Here is a 20,437-nt window from a genome sequence, read left to right as displayed (position 1 = left end):
TCCTGCGATTCGGAACCCCCCACGACCCCCCCTCCCGCGATTCATGCCCCCTCCCGCGATTCACGGACCCCCGCACCACCCCCCTGCGCCCACCCTCCCTTGAATCACGCCCCCCTCATGCAATTCACGGCAACCCCCCACACCCCCCCTCCTGCGATTCGCAGCCCCCCCACGACCCCCGCCTCCTGCGATTCATGACCCCTCCCGTGATTCACGGACCCCCGCACCACCCCCCCTTGACTCACGGCACCCCACGCGCCCCTCCCGCAATTCACGGACCTCCGCAACCCCCCCTCCCGCAATTCACTAACCCCGACAACCCCCCTCCCGCAATTTGCGGACCCCCCTTCCCACGATTCAAGCCCCCCCGCGCCCCCGCCCACGATTTGCGGACCCCCGCCCCCTCCCGCTAACCGCGGATCCCCACACACCACCCCCCCTCCCGCAATTTGCAGACCCCCCAGACCCCCTTCCGGCAATTCCACCCCCCAGCGGACCACCGCGGCCCCCGCTCCCGCATTTCACGTACCCCCGTGACAATGGAGGATCCTGTACCACCACAAGCAGGTACCGCCCCTAGGTGGGAAATCCGGCCCTGGCTGCCGCACTGCAGGTTTCCCCACTGCCCTCTGCACCAGCGCCACAACTTTTATCAATGTCTTGCCCACATACCACTATTATACAGCCTCCTGCTCTCATGCACGCTCACTCCCTCCCAGTGGGAGGAGACGCTCACCCACTGCCGGGAGCTGCATACTGTCCCCCACCCTCCTCCAGTTCTAGGGATGCCCATCGACCATCAATGATTTTCAAATAATCGATGGTTTATGGCCGATGTTGAATACTTTTGCCATCAATGTGGGAGGACACTGCCCTGCCTCCTGTTCTCCTGCCCCGTAACTTCCGCCAGTGGAGACCCGCTCACCCTGTGTTGCCCACATTCCCCTATCATGCTTTACCGCCCAGCCTCCTGCTCTCATGCACCCTAACTCCCACCCAGTCGGAGGAGACACTGACTCCTGTATTTCTGTGCTGCCACGCTGGACCCTCACCCACTGGCAGAAGCTGCACAGTGTCCACCACCCTCTTTAGTCCCCCGTATGCCCACACACCCCTATCACTACCCAGCTTCCTGCTCTCCTGAACCGTAACTTCCACCACTGGGTAATCGCTGACGCTGTGTTGCCCACATACCCCTATCATGCCTCATATCCCAGCCTCCTGCTCTCATGCACCCTAACTCCCACCCAGTAGGAGGAGACACTGACTCAGGGCCACCGTCCGGTACTCCTGTGCTGCCACGCTGGACCCTCACCCACTGCCAGAAGCTGCAATACAGGGCATCTTTCATACAATTCTAACCATATTTCTCACAATACAAATGTTCACAAATTAAGGGGCGTAGCCCCTTACGCCGGTGTGAAGAGCGCCCGTAGGGCGCGATGAATCACCTAGTAAAAGTAATAAATAAAAGAAAAACACATTTTTGGAGGATGATGGAGGAGGAAATAGTGGGATATCAGCAACCTGATAGAAGTGCTGAAGCTGCTACCACCAGTCATGACAAAGCCGATACCTCTTTGTATTTGCTCTTTGGAGCATTTCTCTTTTTTTGGGATAGTTTATTAAACTGCCACCCTGTCTGCCCCTGCAGTGCCACTCTGCCAGGTTGGAAGTGTAAGGTCCACATGTATGTGATGCCGACTGCTGTCGCTTAGCTTAGTCATCCAGCTACCTCGGTATACCCTTTTGGCCCAACTACAGTCAATGAAAACAATTTTGTAAGCTGTGAAGTGATCAAAATTGACTAGAAATTAGTGGAAACTAATGTTATTGAGGTTAATAATACTTTAGGGGCAAAAACAGGCCCAAATTCTGTTATTTTAGCCATTTTAGCATTTTTTCATAAAAATCCAGATCCAAAACCAAAACCCACAAGGGTGGTTTTGCAAAAACCAATCCAGATCCAAAACACGAAGGGAGATCCAGATCCAAAACCCGAAAAAGTGGCCGCCGCACATCTCTAGATAAAATGGAGAGTGATTCACCAGCCAATCAGCTCCTACCTGCCATGTCACAGGCTGTGTTTAAAAAATAACAGGTAGGAGCTGATTGGTTGGTGGTTTATCACTCTCCATTTTATCACTTTTCAAGGCTTAGTACATCTCGTCCATAGACCCAGCTTTGTAATGGGATAACAGCATCACAGTTCTTTATAATGTGATCCGGAAAATGCAGTCTGCCGATAATCCCAGTGATGGGTTATGTAGTCATCTGTCAGACAGAATTCATGGGGACCTCTGCAGGTAGGCTGGTCACACATTTGGATGTCTGGTAATAAGGCACCGCGTCTGGCTCCCTTTAAATATATCTTATGCTGTGTCCTTTAGGCTGGAGCATCTGATGCCTTCACCTAAATGAAAATGGAAACCAATTTAAAAAAATCACATGTGAAGTAGAATACACATCTTAGCAAATTTCCCCTAATGATCCTTATGGCTACATGTATGTCTTGTGACCATGTGCAAAACACAATAGATGAACAATCCCTGACATGTATCAGTGACTTCTCTTTAGCAAGCTCTTACTAACTGCTTTGGGGCTCATCTACATTTGGATATAAGTCATTTTACAAGATTCCTCTCAGATGTAGCAGTACACACCCACGCTTCTAGGTGCCACGTTCACAATCTCCTTTCACAATCTCTCCTTATATGGGACTAGACACGCCCTTTGGGTCGAGCATGACACGCTCCCTCAATGGGGCGCGGTGCAAAATTCTATTACCAACTATAATCTCCCTGAAACTAGTTTTCAAAAGTAGGCAAGCATGATGCTCAGTTGTTCGATAATCGATCGCCATGTGAATCCGCACAACAGCGATCAGCTCTGAATATCTTCCAATAATCTAAATAAAAGGCCTGATTATGAGTTGATATGACATGGGGACACCCAGCATTGGGTAGGTCTAAGTCCCCATACTAATGACGACATTGGCCTTAGGATGTGCATATAGTCGAGTTGATATTTCCTTTTGAAATCCATCCATATTCTGAGTGAGGCTTCTGAGTGCGTGTCACCAGAAAACCAGGCCCCAAAAGCCAACATGCACACTTACACTAATCTGCACTAGAAAGTCCGGGACTGAGCCTTCTCCTAGATAAATAGAAGTTGTGTTTTACAGAAATATCTTGCCATCATCATGGTGTGAGAGTGTACAGTCCTGTAACCATACTTGCCAACTCAGGGGAGTTGGGCCAGAGGAGGGGGCCCATGTGCAGACTCCGTACGGGCCCTTCTATACAGTGTAGTAGATTCTGGCGCATGGTGACAAAATCCCGGCGGTCGGAATACCATAGCGAGGCACAGGGCCCGCTGCACCCCCCCATGTCGGGATTTCGGCGCCGGTATTTCGTCCGCTGGGATTCCGACCGCCGGGATTCCGTACTGAATCCAATTCTGGTATTGTACCAGAGTCTAATGCACATGCTCAGGCAAGGTTCTGGCGGCTAATCTCAACTGCATATACACAATGAATTCTGCAGGTCAACTCAGGACTCCAGAAAGGTAAGTCATTAAACATGGGTTGTGAGGGTGCAGTGTTGGCCCAAATGTACCCAGGGGCCCATGTACCCAGCACACACTGCACCAATTATAGACATGACAATGTGCCAACTCTCCCTGAAGGCTGTGGATCAGAAGATTAACAGTGTCTAGATAGTCAATAGGATGTCACCAGGTGGTCGGCAGTTAATAGGTTGGCATGCAAATAGTTGACACAGGAAAGGTTGACACATGGTTTTTGTGTTATATTTACCCTAATCCTAACGGTAAACCTAATCATCAGACTAGTGCAGGGGTTCTCAACCTCGGTCCTCAGGACCCCCACACAGTTCTCGTTTTCCAGGTCACCCGACAGGTGCACTCATTACTGACCGACACATTTTAAAAGATCCTCAGGTGGAGCTAATTATTTAACTTGATTCTGTAAGGAGACCTGGAAAACATGCACCGTGTGGGTTCCTGAGGACCGAGTTTGAGAACCTGTGGACTAGTGCCAAACCCCCAAACAGCTGGTGTCTAGTCCTAACCTTACCCCTACCCTAACTCTAAACCTCAGCCTAGTTCCTAACCTTTCCTCTAGCTGTAAAGGTGCATACACATTTTTTTTTTTTATTCGATCTTTATTTATAAATTTTTCATTAAAATCTTTTACATATAATTGACTTACACAATACATGTTATTATATACATATTTCTCCTTTAACCATAAACATGTTTATTCCCTAGGCGCTGCGATGTGCCATCCACCATCGGCCTTTTTTGTTTTTACCTTTTAGTTATTCTCAGTTTTGTTTGAGGTAGTTACTCTTTTTTTTTTTTTTTATTAATTAATTAATAGTATTATTAGTAATTCATTGAGCTTCCATGCCCATTTTCTCTTTTATACCTATTCATACCCTCATACCTCCTATCAATAACCCAGCCGTAAGTGGATTAGTCCATCGCAGCATCAGTACCACAGTTCGAGTATAATATGCAATATTACAGATCAAAGGTGCATACACATGGTGCAATTGGAGCTTCTGATTTTTACAATGTATCCACATCAGAATAAAGGTTAGCACAAACCACACAGTGTGTATACAGCTTGCCATACCGATGTTCGCCCTCAAGGGAATGGCATCGCAAGGTAAATAGACTGTGCAGGTAAGCCAATTGTGACTATATTGTACAGTCTAGTGTTCTAGTATAGTCAAATCCAGCCCTATTCAAAATCACAAGTAAATACAGTATAGTCAATGTTGTATGGTTCCGGGGAGTTCAGGGGAAATCGCATAGTCAAAATGGTACATAGCCAAAATCTCACCCTGTGTATGTACCTTTACTATCATTACAAACTAAGGGGTAAGATGGGAGTTCTATTGAAGATGTTGCCCATAGCACATAGCAACCAATCAGATTGTATCCATTATCTTCTACAAAGTGCTAAATAATAAGTAGAATCTGATTGGTTGCTATGGGAAACATCCCATCTCTAATAGAACTACCATCTTAGTGAATTTACCCCAATATGTGTACAATAATTTGTACTGACCTACTGACTCTGCAGACCACAGGGTATGATCTTTTGAATCTGTCATCCTATTGACTGTTGACCATCTGGTTTTGACCTATTGATTGTTTATCTATTTACCGCATATCATCCATCCAGATACACTCGCTGAATGTCAGGCACGGAATGGGATCATTCGTCAGACTGCATTTAGGTCTACAGTCATTAGGTCGACCCCACTAGGTCGACTGGCAGGAAGGTCGACCTGACTTAAGGTCGACATGGGCCAAGGTCGACATGACTTAAGGTCGAATTTGCATAAAGGTCGACATGAGGAAGGTCGACTGGTCATAAGGTCGACATGGGTTTTTCACTGTTTTTTGATCCGAATGTCGACACAGTCGACATGGACACAGTTGGCAATGAGAATCGGACCCTCGCATCGCTCACAATGCTTCGGGCATGGTGCCTCGCTGTGCTCGGCACACTATTTTATTCTCCCACCACGCCCTAGTGGATGGTAGGGCATGAAATACCGGTGTCGGCACATGTCGGCTCAAAAAACAGTGAAAAACCCATGTTGACCTTATGACCATGACTTATGTTTACGGGCTCATTAACGTTTAGATGTAAGTAAATGTTATGACACGCCTCTCAGGCATTTCAATGCGGCACTTATAGGCAATGGCGTAACTATAGCCCCGCAGCCCCCGCCATGGCGGGGAGGCGCTGAGTAACTGTGGGCGCCAGTCACCGCTGCGGGGCTATGTTACGCTGTGTGTGGCTGGCCGGGACGTGTGGACAGACAGCGCGGCCCCCTCCCCCTCCCATCCGCCCTCATACAGTTAATCACCCCCCTTACCCCTCCTTGTGCCGCCACCGCCGCCACATTCTCGCAGCGCAGATCTCCAGTCCTTCAGGCTCCGGACCATCTCCTCCTGACGTACAGTGCTATTGAAAACCGCCCCTCAGAATATGGCTGTCCCCTAACAGCAGACAGTTTTTGTAGGGATGCTAGAGGAGGCGGCGGCCTCCTCTAGCATCCTTAAAATCTGTCTGCTATTAGGGGGCAGCCATTTTGTGATGGTATTATTTCATTAGCACTGTACATCAGTAGGAGACGGTCCGGAGCCTGTAGGAGATCTGCGCTGTGGGAATGCAGCGGCGGCGGCAGAGGGGTAAGGGGGGGGGGGTGTTTACCTCTTGGAAGACCTGGGGGGGGGCCGCCTCCTATAACGGCAGGGGGGCACAAAAATCCTAGCTATGCCGCTGCTTATAGGTGTCATTCTCACAATCTCCCTAAAATGTTTTTTCAATGGTAGGCAAGTATGGAAATAACAGCAGCAACTATACGTCTCAATGCCTGTTACATACCAGAGCTTCTGTATTTGCAATCTGATATCCTAAGTAGGAAACCAGCTGTGAAAAAGAAGGTCTTTTCTTACAATCTAAGGCCCAGCAGGATTGCATCAGGAAATATCTGCGAAGAAATCAGATCTTTAAATGAATATTTAGGAATGACTGAGACAGAGCATTGAGAATACATAATTAGGACTAATTAGCAGGGCTGTGTAGTTAACTCGCTGATTACATGTCTAGAACTGAAATGTAGAGCTTAGCTCAGCAACGTTGGGCGGCCACCACCATACAATTATAATTACAGCATATGTGGTACAAGACTGGCACACATCTGCAATGTTATGAGATGGGCAATGGTGGATGCTGTCTCTGGGCTGCAGCACCAACCACACATTATGGGTGCAGATTATTAGGTAGACAGTGTCCAGATTGATAGTTAAATGGACAATTCCAATAGGCCGACATTCAATGGGTTTACAGGGTCAAAAGGTCAAAAGGTCAATATGAAATAGAAGAGTTTTTCTGTGGCAGGTCAATGGTCGAAACTCAAAAGAGTTTTTCAAAAATTTTTGGTGTCAATGTAGACAACTGTCATCATGGACCCCAAATAGTGTAACGCATACCCTCGCATGGCTCACTTCACTTTCCATGCTTATGGCTCGGTGCCTCGGTGCCTCGCTGTCCTCGGCACACTATTATATTCTCCCTCTATGCCAACATGTACAGGGAAGTTGGAACTAGCTGGTTTTAAAAAAAAAAAATCATGAAAAACTCATGGCGACCTTGTCATGTGTCTACCGTATTAGGTTGACCTTTTGACCCTGTTGACTACTTTTTTCATGTCAACCTTTTTTCATATTGACCTTTTGACCCTGTCAACCTATTGCATCTCGACCTTTTGGGGTAGACGTTTGACTATCGATCTAGACGCTGTAGATCTATCAGCCAAAACCACACAGGAGGAGGAGCCAATCAGCCGTAGGTTATGTATGTGCTGGTGACCTACCCGGGGACCAGCCGCATTACTGTGTTTCATTGACCTGCCACAGAAAAACTCTTCTATAAACCCGACACTAGACCCCCATTGGTTACTTTCACAGGAGTCTGGTGCAGTGGACTTTTAGAAGATAGACAAGCTGGTCCCCTAGTAAGGCAGCAAGCCGGCAATGTGTGGTCAGCACTGCATCCAGGAGCAGTGACCACTACTGGAATTTGGGCATTTTGCTGAATTGTTGGTATCAGAGCATTCATGACTCCCATGTTTTCTCTTGAATGGGACAGGAAGCATAGCTTCAGTGTGACAGGGATGTGACCATACTATAGAGGGGGTTTCTGGGGCTTTGGAAGAATTAGGTTGCTCCATAAATTATCTAAAAAGTGGAAGGTGAGGCCAGTGTGATGGTAGATGACTGTAGGGATGGGCATCTAATGTCCAATATCGTTGGTCTCTATCTATGGTGCCATCATTACCTTACCTTTAATGGCACAAAGCCATAGACAGAAATTAATTAATGGTTTCAACCATTGAGTGGGACACGTGACCACAACTGGCCAATCAGAGACAGAAGCATGACTCATTGGGATCCGAACACAGTCAGCCCAATAAGCAGACCTGAATTGGGCCCGATGTCACAATGACTACTTGCAATGAGAACAAAGTGGCTTCAGGCTGTACGTACTCCTATAATACTCATAACCAGGATCATTTTTTTTATGTTGGAAAATAAATATGGAGTTGGGTATTATTATTGCAAATAAGTATATATAGGCGAAACAATTCTAAAATATTGTTTTGATGTTATACATGTACAACAATGATGAGGAAACGGGTAGAGGAAAGTGTAGGACACTGCAAAGGACAAAAGGTATTATTTCTGTGGGCATAAGATATGTATTATCCCAAAACTAACTGCCCATTTAATTAAGACAGGCATGTCCAAACTATGAAACTCCAGCTGTTGTGAAACTACAAGTCCCATCATGCCTTGCCACAGTTTTTCTATTAGGGAATGCTAAAACTATGGCAAGGCATGCTGGGATGTGTAGTTTTACAACAGCTGGAGGGCCATAGTTTGGACATGCCTGAAGAGGTTCAATTGGAAAACGGGACTTTGAAATGGTTCAGTCCCGATGCAACCCTGCATTTTGCGTTGTTCAGATCGCTTCAGCGAACCAGCAATATTGCCGGTTTGCTGATGTAATGCGGGCAGAGCGGCAGAGCATCATCGGGGCGGGGGAGGAGGCAGCGCTTAGAGCTGGCTCTGCTCCAAGCGTTGCCTCCTCCATAGTGTGAATGGGAAACGGGTCGCTCGACCCGATTAACCAGCAACACGACAACGAACCAGTAAGAACCCTTCTTTTTTTACCGGTTTGTATTGCCATGTTACTACCAGTTTGCTTGACCCGGTAACCCCTTTCACATTGCACCATTTGCGGGTCGAACCCGCATAAACCCGGTAATAAAGTGCGATGTCAAAGCGGTATCAGTGTCTCATGACAGCTATAGGGGCTCACTTCAAGGTGTCTGATTGGTGCTCCCGCAGTCATAGGTAAATGTATAATTAAGAGAAAAAAAAGGGACTCTATGTGGGAGGACTTTTCTTCTATCTCCTCAAATTGTATGCTATTACCCTTCTCGTACACTTACATTTCATCACTGGCGTAGAAAGGTTGGTCCATTTTAAATCCACTTTGTAAGAGCTTGTAAAATTTAGCATTGACCAACATGCCTGGATACGGGTTCACCCCTTATGTGAAAAAAAATTGAATATTAAATATTATATCTATACACATGGATTACATATATTTCTAATAAATAATTACAGCACTCTATTTCATACCAAGAGAAAATATCTCCCAAAGTAATACGCCATAGGACCATACATCACTTTTAATGGTATATATTCCTTCAAATATACTCTCTGGAGCCATCCACTTAACTGGGAGACGAGCCTGGAGCAAGCAGAAAAAATAAGATGTAATCACATAGAAAACCCTTTATGTCTGCTGGACATGTATGCAGGTCCAACGTCTAGTCAGGTTCAACAGTCCTAGCGCTGGTAGCAGATCCAATGGTGAGCCACTTTAACATAAGAACATTAACATCGTTCAATATTCAATGTAGACCATTTTTTTTATTAATTTCAATATTTATACCAGACTGAATTGCAAAAAAAAGTTTGGACTGCAAAGAGTGTACTCATTAATAAAGAGGTACTCAAAAAAATAAAATTTTGATGTAGTACCTATATATAACCTATAGATGGTGCTGCTGATTTTCTTATTACATTACTAAATACCTGTTATATAGTCTTGTTACTATTTTCAACACATTATTACATGCTTGCAGAATGTAAAGCCAAATACACAGAGGCCCTTATTCAGATCGTTTCGCTCGGACGTGAATTCGGGCAGCAGAACCCTTTCTGCGCATGTCTGTATGCAGGAAGCACGTGAACTCGTGAGAAGTCCAGTCGCTGAGTGCTCGCTACTGGCCTTCTGAGCAGGGGGTGGAGATTGGCGTCGCGGCCTGATCAGGGTCATTACCATATGCACACGCCTTGCGTTTCAAGGGCCCATGAAAACGCAGGGCATGCGTATGGAAATGCGGTCATGACATGTGTGGGGGCGGACAGATGACATAAGCAGATGTCAGCTGCCCGCCCATATCCCTGCTTTTCTTCTAGACCACTCGTGCTTGGGCAAGCGCTTTCCACATCATTCGATGATCGTCGATGGGGGAGGTTCCCACAGGCATGCGAATGGATGTTCACATAAAACATCCCTTTGCATGCCGAGCGGCCGAATTCGGCGTGCGAATGGGTGGCTCGGCCGATCCATTCGCTAGGCGGGGTTTGGTACATTTGCTTCGGCCCGTGCACGCGTCCGAGCAAAGTGATCTCAATAAGGCCCACAGGGGATGTAGGAGCTGGTGATGAGCAGATCGCTCAGCACACATCGTTGCACATCGGTTATGCACCCACGATGTGTGCTGAGCGATACGTGCAGAGCAGCGTTCTGCCTATGGTAATAGGCAAAACGTTGTGATCTAAGCATGCACTGTCTATTGGGGGACCGCACATCGCCATAGCTGGGGGGCATACACACGGAGCAATCCATTCTCCATTTCTAAGCGATCTAGTCAGGCTAAAATCGGCCCGTGTGTATGCCCCTTAAGATTATCCATGATAAGCAAACAATTCTAAATGGATCACTGTCTGCAGGAAGCAGGAATAAAAAACAAAAATACAGTACATTTTTGTGCTTATGACAGCGCATTCTAAATGAGTTACAATAAAAAAGTTTATGCAGAACAGCCATTGGGGGAAAGATGAAATGGGTACGAATGCACCCATTTGTACCGATTTAATTTTAGTTACGGCCAGGAACCCCGCATTGGCCAATTTATAATCCACCGAATTCGGGTGTAGGAATGAGTACACCATCAATAGAACTCAGCAGAAAATACGAATGGAAAATGAAACACGTTTTCCATCCGTATTCCGCTGAGGCCTGCACGGATCACTCAGATCCGTGGATGCTTCTCTGTGTAAAATTATTAAAAATAAATAAATATTAAAAACTGTGTGCCCCCACTGACAAGTATATCTAGTCCTGGGCTCTTTCAGACAGTGCTGGTTGCAGAAATACAGGAAGGGGGGGGGGGGGGGGGGGACTTGGGGTCCCTCAGTATTTCTATAACCAGCACCATGCTCTTGGCCCAGTCCTGGTTCTCAGATTACGGGGGACAAAAGGAGTAGAGGACTCCCGTATTTTGGAAACCAGCGCATCCCAGGCCTGGACAGAAGCCCGAGGCTGTCCCCGGCACCCCTGGGCGGTGGGTGCCCAATTGATAGTGTGAAAAATGTGTAATAAAAGGTTATAAATAAGTATTGGGTTTTGTTGTAGAACTACAAGACCAAGCATGCTTCCCCCCCATGCAGGGACTTGGCTAACCGGCTGTGGCATTACCTTGATGTCAGATGGAGTCCGGTGATGGTTTCCGAAATACGGTTCCCCCATATTTTGGGAAGCATGACCGGGCCAAGAGCCCGGTGCTGGTTATAGAAATAAAGTCGGACCCCAGGTCTTTTCCCCCCATCTGTATTTCTGCAACCAGCATCTGCTAAAGAGCACGGGGCTGGTTATGCTCATGGATCTGACTGTAACTCGGCAGTCAAATATGAATTACTTCACCGTCGGAAAATACGAATCCTGAGAACTCTGCAGCTTAGTAAATTTGTTGAATTCTCAGGCGTATTTTCGGGCTGGTCGTACCCATTCATACCGTGAATCAGCCGTGATCGGCGATCTTAGTAAATTTCCCCAATTGTATCTAAAAAGATATACTTTTATAGATAATCACAGTGAAATTGACAGGTTGAAATTCTACTTACATTGCCTTTAACCACATAGTTTGAATCATTGACAAGATCTCTGGCAAGTCCGAAATCGCATATTTTGGCCAATTTTTCATCAGTTACAAGAATATTTCTGGCAGCAAGATCCCTGTGAATACACTACAAATGCAATGTAATTAGCAATATGTGTCAGTAACTGTTATTATCAGCCCCATGTCTTGTATTGTCTCTTGGCAAGTCTGGAGGTCCATAGACACTGGGTGATTTTGAGCTGAAAGTAGCTCAGTTTAGTCATTTGAGCTGCTTTTAGCTCAGAAGCCTCGCAGTGTGTACAGGGCAGCAATGAGCGGTGAGCACTGATGCTCGCTCCCGCATCATTGCCGGCAGCCACTCATCCGCTGGTATTACCTGCAGATGAGCGACGGGGTGGATGACTTTCCATAGCAGGACGCTATGGAACGCTATCGGCCCTGTCACTCATCTACTGGTTATCATACTTGAATAAACTCACGGAATGGCTGTGAGGCTTCTGAAAATCAGGTGGCATTCCTGGGCTGGCCAGAGATGGCAAGTCTCCCTAAGCTGGCCATCATCTGACTGCAGCTGCCCAATTCCCTGGGAATTGTATTGCAGCCAAGTCCCCCAATTCACAAAACAGGTAAACTACAGCATTGTGTAATGTGGGTGGGGCCTCGATGATGCAATCACGAATTCAAGCTCATTAGAAATTCAGGAGTGTGCCCCGAAAAAGTAATGGTGGGGAGGTATACTGCTATATTTGTTGGTCTGTAATTGTCCATGTAGCTTGGCATCTCTGTGTTCCAGTCTTCCTACGCTATATTATTTTTGTTGTAGACGTATTAGCAAAGTAGGCCTGGCGATCTTGGCTTTGCTTGATTCTGACATTATCCATAACTTTGACTTTATCTAACCCATCTAGTCCAGAGTCTCAGTGCATGGCCAGGGCTGCAGGAGGCATCTGTAGGGGAGAGATGCTTATTGCTATCCACAGATGCAGCATTTCTTTTTCCATTACAACCATCTTTCCTGATGTTTGCAGCCCTTGACCATCTACGTAAGTCGAAGCTTAGTCAGACCTCCCATCGGAATTCCACCGCCGGGTCCAGAAAGTCATCATCTGACAACACAGATCTTGGCCTCTGCAGGGATGTTACATACCCCGGTTTGTCCTGGCCGCCGCATATAAGGGTGAACTGTGAGCGACCATGCAGGACTCATGCACATGCACGAAATGGGCTCTGCACATTTACGTTTCCCCAATCATCCGATTTGTACGTTAACCATCAGCTCAGGTCATGTATTCACAAAGCAGCAGAGGCACCATATAGAGGTGGCAGAGGGATCCTCTAAGATCCCTCTTTGCATTCCTGGACGTTCTTCCCGTAGCAAGGAGCCGTGCTCCGGGAATCCACACCATCGGAACGTAGGGTTAATTCTCATAGGCAAACTCCAAAAAACTGAAACTTTACTAAATATTAGGCGCCCTATAGTGAATGGGTTTGTCACATAAAACTATGAGGGAAAACTAGCATTTCCACATGTGTAAATGTCCTGTAAGTGATAATGTATAGACCAAGAGCGAGAATATAAAAAATGGTGCCTCCATAAAGTATTTTCCCCAATCAGTATGAGGCAGCCTGTAATTCCCATCATTGGGAACTGGTGCCAAACTCACACTGAGGGTGAACGCCTTAGTTCCAACATTTCCACGCTCTTTGTTTTTGTAATAGAGTACCAGTCTCATCTATTTAAAGCCACACTATAAAAAGCAAAGCTGACCACTATTAAAGGCAGAGACTGTTCTAATAACAATTCAATGGGTCATAAGTTCAAAAACATTCCTGTCTGTCAAGAGTCTTGGGAAACTCACCATCTTTGATTCAAGAAATTCCATTCCTTTCGCAACTTGGTAAGAAAAACAGAGCAGATCTTCAAAGGTGAGGATGTTCAGATCCTCGTCCTCATACTTCCTGAGGTTCTGGTATTTCATCTCTATGGCAAAGAAGAATTCAAATAATTTATTTTAAGATGTGGCATGAAATAACAGCTCACCAATATACATCTCATGCAAAACGTTATGACGCCGTTAGATCCTTGAATTCATCTCGGAGAGAAGCCTGAGGTGTAACTTGGAACGTGTATGAAAGCCATTTTAGTTTCACCAAACCTAACTGGGCTTTGAACACTATTTATATTTTCCGAATGTATCCTTTCGAATGTGATCTCAACAAAGCCAAATCTGGGGAATAGTTTAGCAGTGTGGTGCCTTCAGTTGGTGTTTTGGACCAAATCAAATCTTTTATGGTCAACGTGATAGGCAAAACCAGTGCTAGTGGCTGCCAATCGTAAAACATATGGGCAAGCAGAAGCACAACTGCGCACCACTACATAACTGATTCCGAGAATGACAATTTAATTTATTTAAAAAAAATTTTTTATATGAATAAAGAACTTTTATCCTAGGGCGCCATGAAAAAAATGCTGATAAACTAGGGTGCCGCTATTGAAGAAAGTTTGGGAACCTCTGGTGTAAAGCGGTCTGTGGGTCCCAGAGGTCCTGCCAGCTACTACAAAACTTAAAAATAAGTGGAAAACACAAATCCTGTAAACACGGGAGCTTAGTAAAATACCAGAATTGATTTTTAAAAGCAAAACAGTGTCCATTCATAACCATTTAAGTTGCAATTTGATTGAAACACGCAGTTCAGAATTTAAATTTTAAAAAAATAGTTGATATTCAAAACTAATTGTCAGCAGGTGTTTGCCAGCTAATAGCATGCTTTAGACCAGGGGTTCCCAATCTTTTTTGAATCACGGCACCCTAGAGTACAAGAATTTTTTCACGGCACCCCTACGCCAATTTTTTTAAAATTAGATTGGGTTTATATGCGATTATTAGGGTCAGTTATGTGGTAAATGGCAGGATTTTCTTTTGTTTGTACAAATTTTATGATTGCTGCAACCAGCACTGGTTTTGCTTATAAATAATTGACCATTAATAATTTGAGTTGGTCCTGGACCACCAACTCAGGGCACCCCTGCATGTGTCCCGAGGCACCCCAGGGAGCCACGGCGCACAGTTTGGGGATCACTGATTTAGACACATTCTGTGGGTGATTCACTCAGGCAGGAGCGTATCAACAGATGAAGGGCCCCACGTGTAGTTTCAGGCAGTGCCTCTACCTTTCTAGTTGGCACTTCAGCACATCACTGGGGTCTGAGAACTAGGCACTAGTAGTAGACTCTGGTGCAGATGTGCCGGTCTCCGTGGAAATGGCACAGTGACCATTCTCCTTGTGATTTCCGTACTTTGCACGCGTCAAATCGCTGCTGCTGTGGGACACTGAGAGGTTCTGCGTGTGCAATATTATGAATAACTTTGCCTGATTGACAGGCAGTTATTCGGGGGGAGGGACAGAGCTGTGTTCCCTCTAAGCTGTGCGTGTGTGCGCGCGCACACAACTCGACGAGCGTGCGCACAGACATTACAACAGAGCGAACAAAGCAGCAGTGGTCCCTTTTTGCAGTTGTGGACTCAATTAATGTGTGTTTCACCCAGTAACTACATTCTGTGCTGTGTTTTGAATGATTAAATGTTTAATATCATTTTTAAGTAAAGTTAACGCACACAAATTTAAATTTCCTTCCAAAGTTGCACAGCCAAAATCTTTTGCCGCACACAGCCTTTGTAAAATTAGAGGGAACATTGGGACAGAGATGGAGGCGGCAGAAATTCAGGAAACCGAGGTGTGGCGAATCCAAGTACTGCATCTTGTACACTTTTGTACAAGTTTTATAAAGTAATGATAACTTAGGCCTTTATTCAGATCTGATCGCAGTACAAATTTATTTGGGGAATGGGCAAAACCATGTGCACTGCAGGTGGGGCAGATGTAACATGTGCAGAGAGAGTTAGATTTGTGTGAGTTATTTTGTTTCTGTGCACGGTAAATACTGGCTGCATTATTTTTACACTGCAATTTAGATTTCAGTTTCAACACACCCCACCCAAATTTAACTCTCTCTGCACATGTTACATCTGCCCCACCTGCAGTGCACATGGTTTGGCCCATTTTCCAAACAAATTTGTACTGCGCTCAGATCTGAATAAGGGCCTTAGTACGATAGTTTGTACTCAGAAACACAGCTACTGTAACTACAATAAATCTCAACTTCTATCAAGGTAAAAGGATATTTGTATATATATCACGAGTGTCTGAAGCTGTTTTACATAAGCTGACATAAATATTAATTTTAATATAGAATAAAAAAGTTACAAATATATATTTGTTCTATTTATTTACACATTTTATACCTTTGATTTGCAGGATGTCAGTGCCCCCAGAAGACAGGTCCCGGTTATGCTGGTTTTTCTCATGTTCCTGGTCATTATTTATCCAGGTATAGGAGCAGTTGCTTAATGATGTCACCGTTCTGGCTCTTTAGAAATAAATAGGTTAACTTTGGATGACAAAACCAAGGGGAAGCCATACACATTTGCATCAAAGTTTTTTAAAATATTAGAAATTATATGGAAAATATTTTTTTAAATAATCCTAGAAGCCTTGAAGAAGTAGCTGTGATAACGATCTCACTCCTATGCCATATTGGTTATCTGATGATATGCAGTATGGAATGGAGTAAGATTAAAATACATTGTGTTCCCCAAGCACACTGAGGGGTAGATGTATGAGGCAGTGATAAGGGAGGAGAAGTGCTAAAGTTCTGGTACTTTATCATCGCCCAATCCGCTCCTGACTGTTAAGTTACAGGCTGGGTTTAAAAAGGGACAGTCAGGAGTTGATTGGCCGGTGACAAAGTACCAGGCACTTTATCGCTTCTCCTCCCTTATTACTGCATATCCCTCTATGAGTCTATCAGTAACCAGAGTTAAACACTACATCAGTGGCGGTTTTTACCTATGGGCTGCAGGGCTGCAGCCCCCCAGGTAAAATCCGCCACTGTCTATGCCTAAAGTGAAGCCAGATGCAGTCTGTGAGACTGCACTGGCTTCACTGTGACTGGCAGTGACTTCCTATTGGAAGTCTGACCTGCCAGTCACTCAAGGCATCCCATCGGGAGGTGTTCCCTCCCTCCGGGATGCCTCTCTCTGCGCAAATGCGCAGCAGCCCCCAAAATGGGTTATGCACATGCGCAGTACCGCGGACCATACTGCGCATGCGCCGGTCCTGGGAACCCGATCAAGCCTCCGGGGGCTGCTGCAAAGGCAGCCCCCGGAGGTTTGGGCCAGCGAATGCGCAGTATGTATGAAGTTACTGCCCCGTAGAGGGGACAGGGGTGCGCGGCGTCCGGGGACGGTGGCAGTGGCCAGCAGCGGCAACGGAGGGGGGCCCGCAGTGCGGCAGCCCTCCTCCTCCATAATGGTAAGAGCCGCCACTGCACTACATGATTATACAATTCAGAGATCTGGTTACATATATTTGCGCAAATGTATGAATAAGCCCCCAAGCCATCGTTAAGGCTTCTCTGTATATTGGGGATCCTATTGCTATATCTAGGTGTGGGGTGCAACATACCAAAAACTCAGCACATGCCAGGAAGCCCAGAGCAGCACACCATATCAACGTCTAGATATTTCCCCTGTTATATATTACGTCGCTATAATTCACGGTGGAAAATATTTCTATTGCTTTGTCACCTTCTCAATATATTATTGTCTATTGCTACTGGTCTTTGAAGTTTCTGTAACTCAATAAAAATATTTGAAATCAAAATACTAATTTTATAACCCATTCAGTATATATATGATGTGATAGGAATTGCAGCGACCATGTACAGTAGATACAGTGTCCCTGATAACAAGCCCAGGTGCATACACTCAACAGCAATGTGTTTCTGACATTACTAATTAGGCAGGAGAGATAGATTTTCATGCTGCAAGCCATGACCTATACTGTTATACCCCAGTTTATAGCGTTCCAATGTTACATTATAGGAATATCACAATTCATTGGTTTAGGCTTGTATAGAACGGAATGAACACAAGGAATGCTAAACATCACAATAATACCTGAATTTGTCCTCCTGGTTGAAATTATGGTAAAAAGTGAAGTTATTCTCTTTGATGACATCAGACCAGGTTTTGTGGAACATCTCTCGGTTTGTTTTCAAATAATTGAGAAGATCACCATGACGACAGTATTCAAAAATGAGGTATGTTGGGCCTGTGATACAATTGTTACATCCATTCAATACATATTCTATGCAATGTAACACAGATGTATTTTTAGAAGCAAAAATAAAGTTATGTTATGTATCACTGGTCATTATGAGAGACTGTACTGTATCTTCCTCAAAGGAAATATTGTTACACAGTGTAAATGGCTGATGTGTGTATGTCAGCCATCTATTTATTAACTTTATCTGCCTTTTAAATAATGTGAAAACAGCAATTTCTACATGATTTATCACAGCAATTTACCATAGGGTGAATGCAGTAAATATCAAAGATATCTCACACTTTTAGCTAAGTAAAGGCCCATATACACTGGGCAATTTTGAGCTGAAAGCAGCTGAGTATTGAGCAGTATTGTCAGTGTGCACGGGACAGCGATGAGCGCTGATGCGTGCTCCGGTACCATAATACCAGCAGGTGAGCGATGGGGTGGAAGGCTTTCCATAGTGTCCATATTCCACATTTGAGAACTCTGATCACTTTAAATGTATGGGTTCGGGTGATCCAATTTAAATAATAATTTTACTTAATATAAATAAAGATTATTTATGTCCTAATATAGATTTTGCCATCCAAGGCTTTCTGTTCATACTTGCGACGATCCAGGGCTGGGCCGGTAAGGAGAGACACGATGTAAGCAACCTGGGATTTAGGTGTCGGGAAGTTATAGGGCTGCAAAGTGAAATGCACATCGCACTGGTTCAAGAACCCCGACAGGCCTTAGGAGATCCATCGTATTTATTTGTCGTAGGTAGGTGTAGATGACCTGATACAGACAGAATGGATACCAAAGCTGATGGAGATGCTGCTTGAGAAGCCGCTGGAGAAGCTTAAGCACCGGAGGAGGTAGATATCGAGGGTGTCATTGTTTGGAGAAATTGGGCCACCTGACGCTGGGACACCTCCAACTGCTCTGTCACGGCTAAAGGGCTGGATGGAGTCGTGTGGTGCACAGGAACCGGAGACGGACCAGGAGGAGTAGGATTGAAACGTGCAGGTTTAATAACGGATTTCATAAATGATAAACTTCACTCAAATACTTCTTTAAGTGACAGTTGGAATAAATTAAATAGAGTCCAGCACAATACTAATAACGGGCAGGGAAATCTGGAAACGTATACTTGGTGAGCCAGAGTACATAGATGAGGATCCGGAAGGAGGTTGATTTGATGACAGAAGAAATGGATCCGGATGACTGAAAGATGATGGAATGAATGAGTTGTATGAAGGAGGGCAGCGGGAAGCTGTGCAGGGTAATTCTGGGACACAAGCAGGAACAAGCACTAGGTAGGACTTGCAGCATTGGTGTCAGGAGAAAACTTCCTTGTAGCAAGATGCAGGGAGCAAGGCACCAGAGTCAGGAGAGAAAGAGCCAGGATCCGGGAATCAGCTAGGAGTTGTGAATGACTCCAAAGACTCATTGCACTGACACTGAACAGCCTAGGCAGATCCCCTATATCCCCAGGGGATGGCTGCCATTGGCTGTCAGCACAGGATGAGGAGGGAACCTCCACTCTGGGCCAATCTGTCTCCTGCCCTCAACCAAGATGGCGACGCCGGCCTCCCGGCACCACTACTGCTGCCATCCCTACCCAGAGCTGCCGCTACCCGCACACCGCAGACCGGAGCCTGCACACGCTAGCCGGCGGCGGGCGCGGACGGGTGAGTACTGTACCCGCCGCGCTCCGTCGCGGCTACGTGTGACAGTACCCCCCCTTTTCAGGGTGACCCCAGGGCGCCTATGGGCCTTGTGCGGATTTCTCTGGAGAAATTGCTTTACCAGTTTTGGAGCGTGCAAATCAATGGAATCCACCCAAGAGTTCTCTTCGGGACCAAACCCAACCCATTCCACCAGATACTGGGTACGAGAATTGCGGCAACGAGAGTCTATAATGCGTCTTACCTCGAATTCAGCCCCACTTTCGGAGTTAATCTTGGGCGGTTTGGGAATCTTCTTTTGATAAGAGTTCAACCTTAAAGGCTTGAGGAGGGACACATGGAAGGAATTCGAAATCCTTAGGGAAGGAGGAAGTTGAAGTCTATAAGCGACAGGATTAATGACTTGGATGATAGGGTATGGCCCAATGAACCGGGGAGCCAGCTTCATAGAGGGCAGACGGAGGCGTATATGGCGGGTAGACAGCCATACCCGGTCTCCGACTTTCAATCTGGGCGCTGCCCTTCTTTTCCTGTCTGCCATCCTCTTGTATCGGGCGGAAGATTTAAGAAGAGCGGTGTGGACATCCGACCAGATTTTAGCAAAGCGTTGTAATGAAGTGGTTGCTGCAGGAACTTCGGAAGAGGATAATTCTGAGAAATCCGGAGATCGTGGATGTTTGCCGAATACTGTAAAGAAGGGGGTGGTTCCGGAGGAAGAGTGATAGGAGTTGTTATGCATATATTCTGCCCACGGGAGAAGATCCACCCAGTCATCTTGGGAAGACG

General features: G+C 45.7%; 1 protein-coding gene across 2 annotated transcripts in view; it reads right to left on the bottom strand.

The window, feature by feature from the left end:
- Positions 1-1,171: 1,171 nt before the first annotated feature.
- Positions 1,172-20,437, bottom strand: part of FLT3 (fms related receptor tyrosine kinase 3) — a 144,916-nt gene continuing 125,650 nt past the window's right edge. For both annotated transcript variants that reach the window (XM_083169857.1, XM_083169859.1), the window contains exons 15-22: positions 17,828-17,981; positions 16,112-16,236; positions 13,667-13,788; positions 11,812-11,934; positions 9,256-9,367; positions 9,063-9,162; positions 6,431-6,536; positions 1,172-2,413 (exon numbers count right to left, since the gene is read on the bottom strand). In XM_083169857.1, coding sequence (XP_083025983.1) covers positions 2,387-2,413; positions 6,431-6,536; positions 9,063-9,162; positions 9,256-9,367; positions 11,812-11,934; positions 13,667-13,788; positions 16,112-16,236; positions 17,828-17,981 — 869 coding nt within the window. In that variant the 3' untranslated portion in view covers positions 1,172-2,386. The remainder of the gene's footprint in view (positions 2,414-6,430; positions 6,537-9,062; positions 9,163-9,255; positions 9,368-11,811; positions 11,935-13,666; positions 13,789-16,111; positions 16,237-17,827; positions 17,982-20,437) is intronic.

The sequence above is a fragment of the Crinia signifera genome, chromosome 2 (genome assembly GCF_055691185.1).
Source record: "Crinia signifera chromosome 2, ASM5569118v1, whole genome shotgun sequence".
Classification (NCBI taxonomy): domain Eukaryota; kingdom Metazoa; phylum Chordata; class Amphibia; order Anura; family Myobatrachidae; genus Crinia; species Crinia signifera.
The sequence above is the reverse complement of the archived record's forward strand: the minus strand, read 5'-3'. Positions and strand labels throughout refer to the sequence as shown.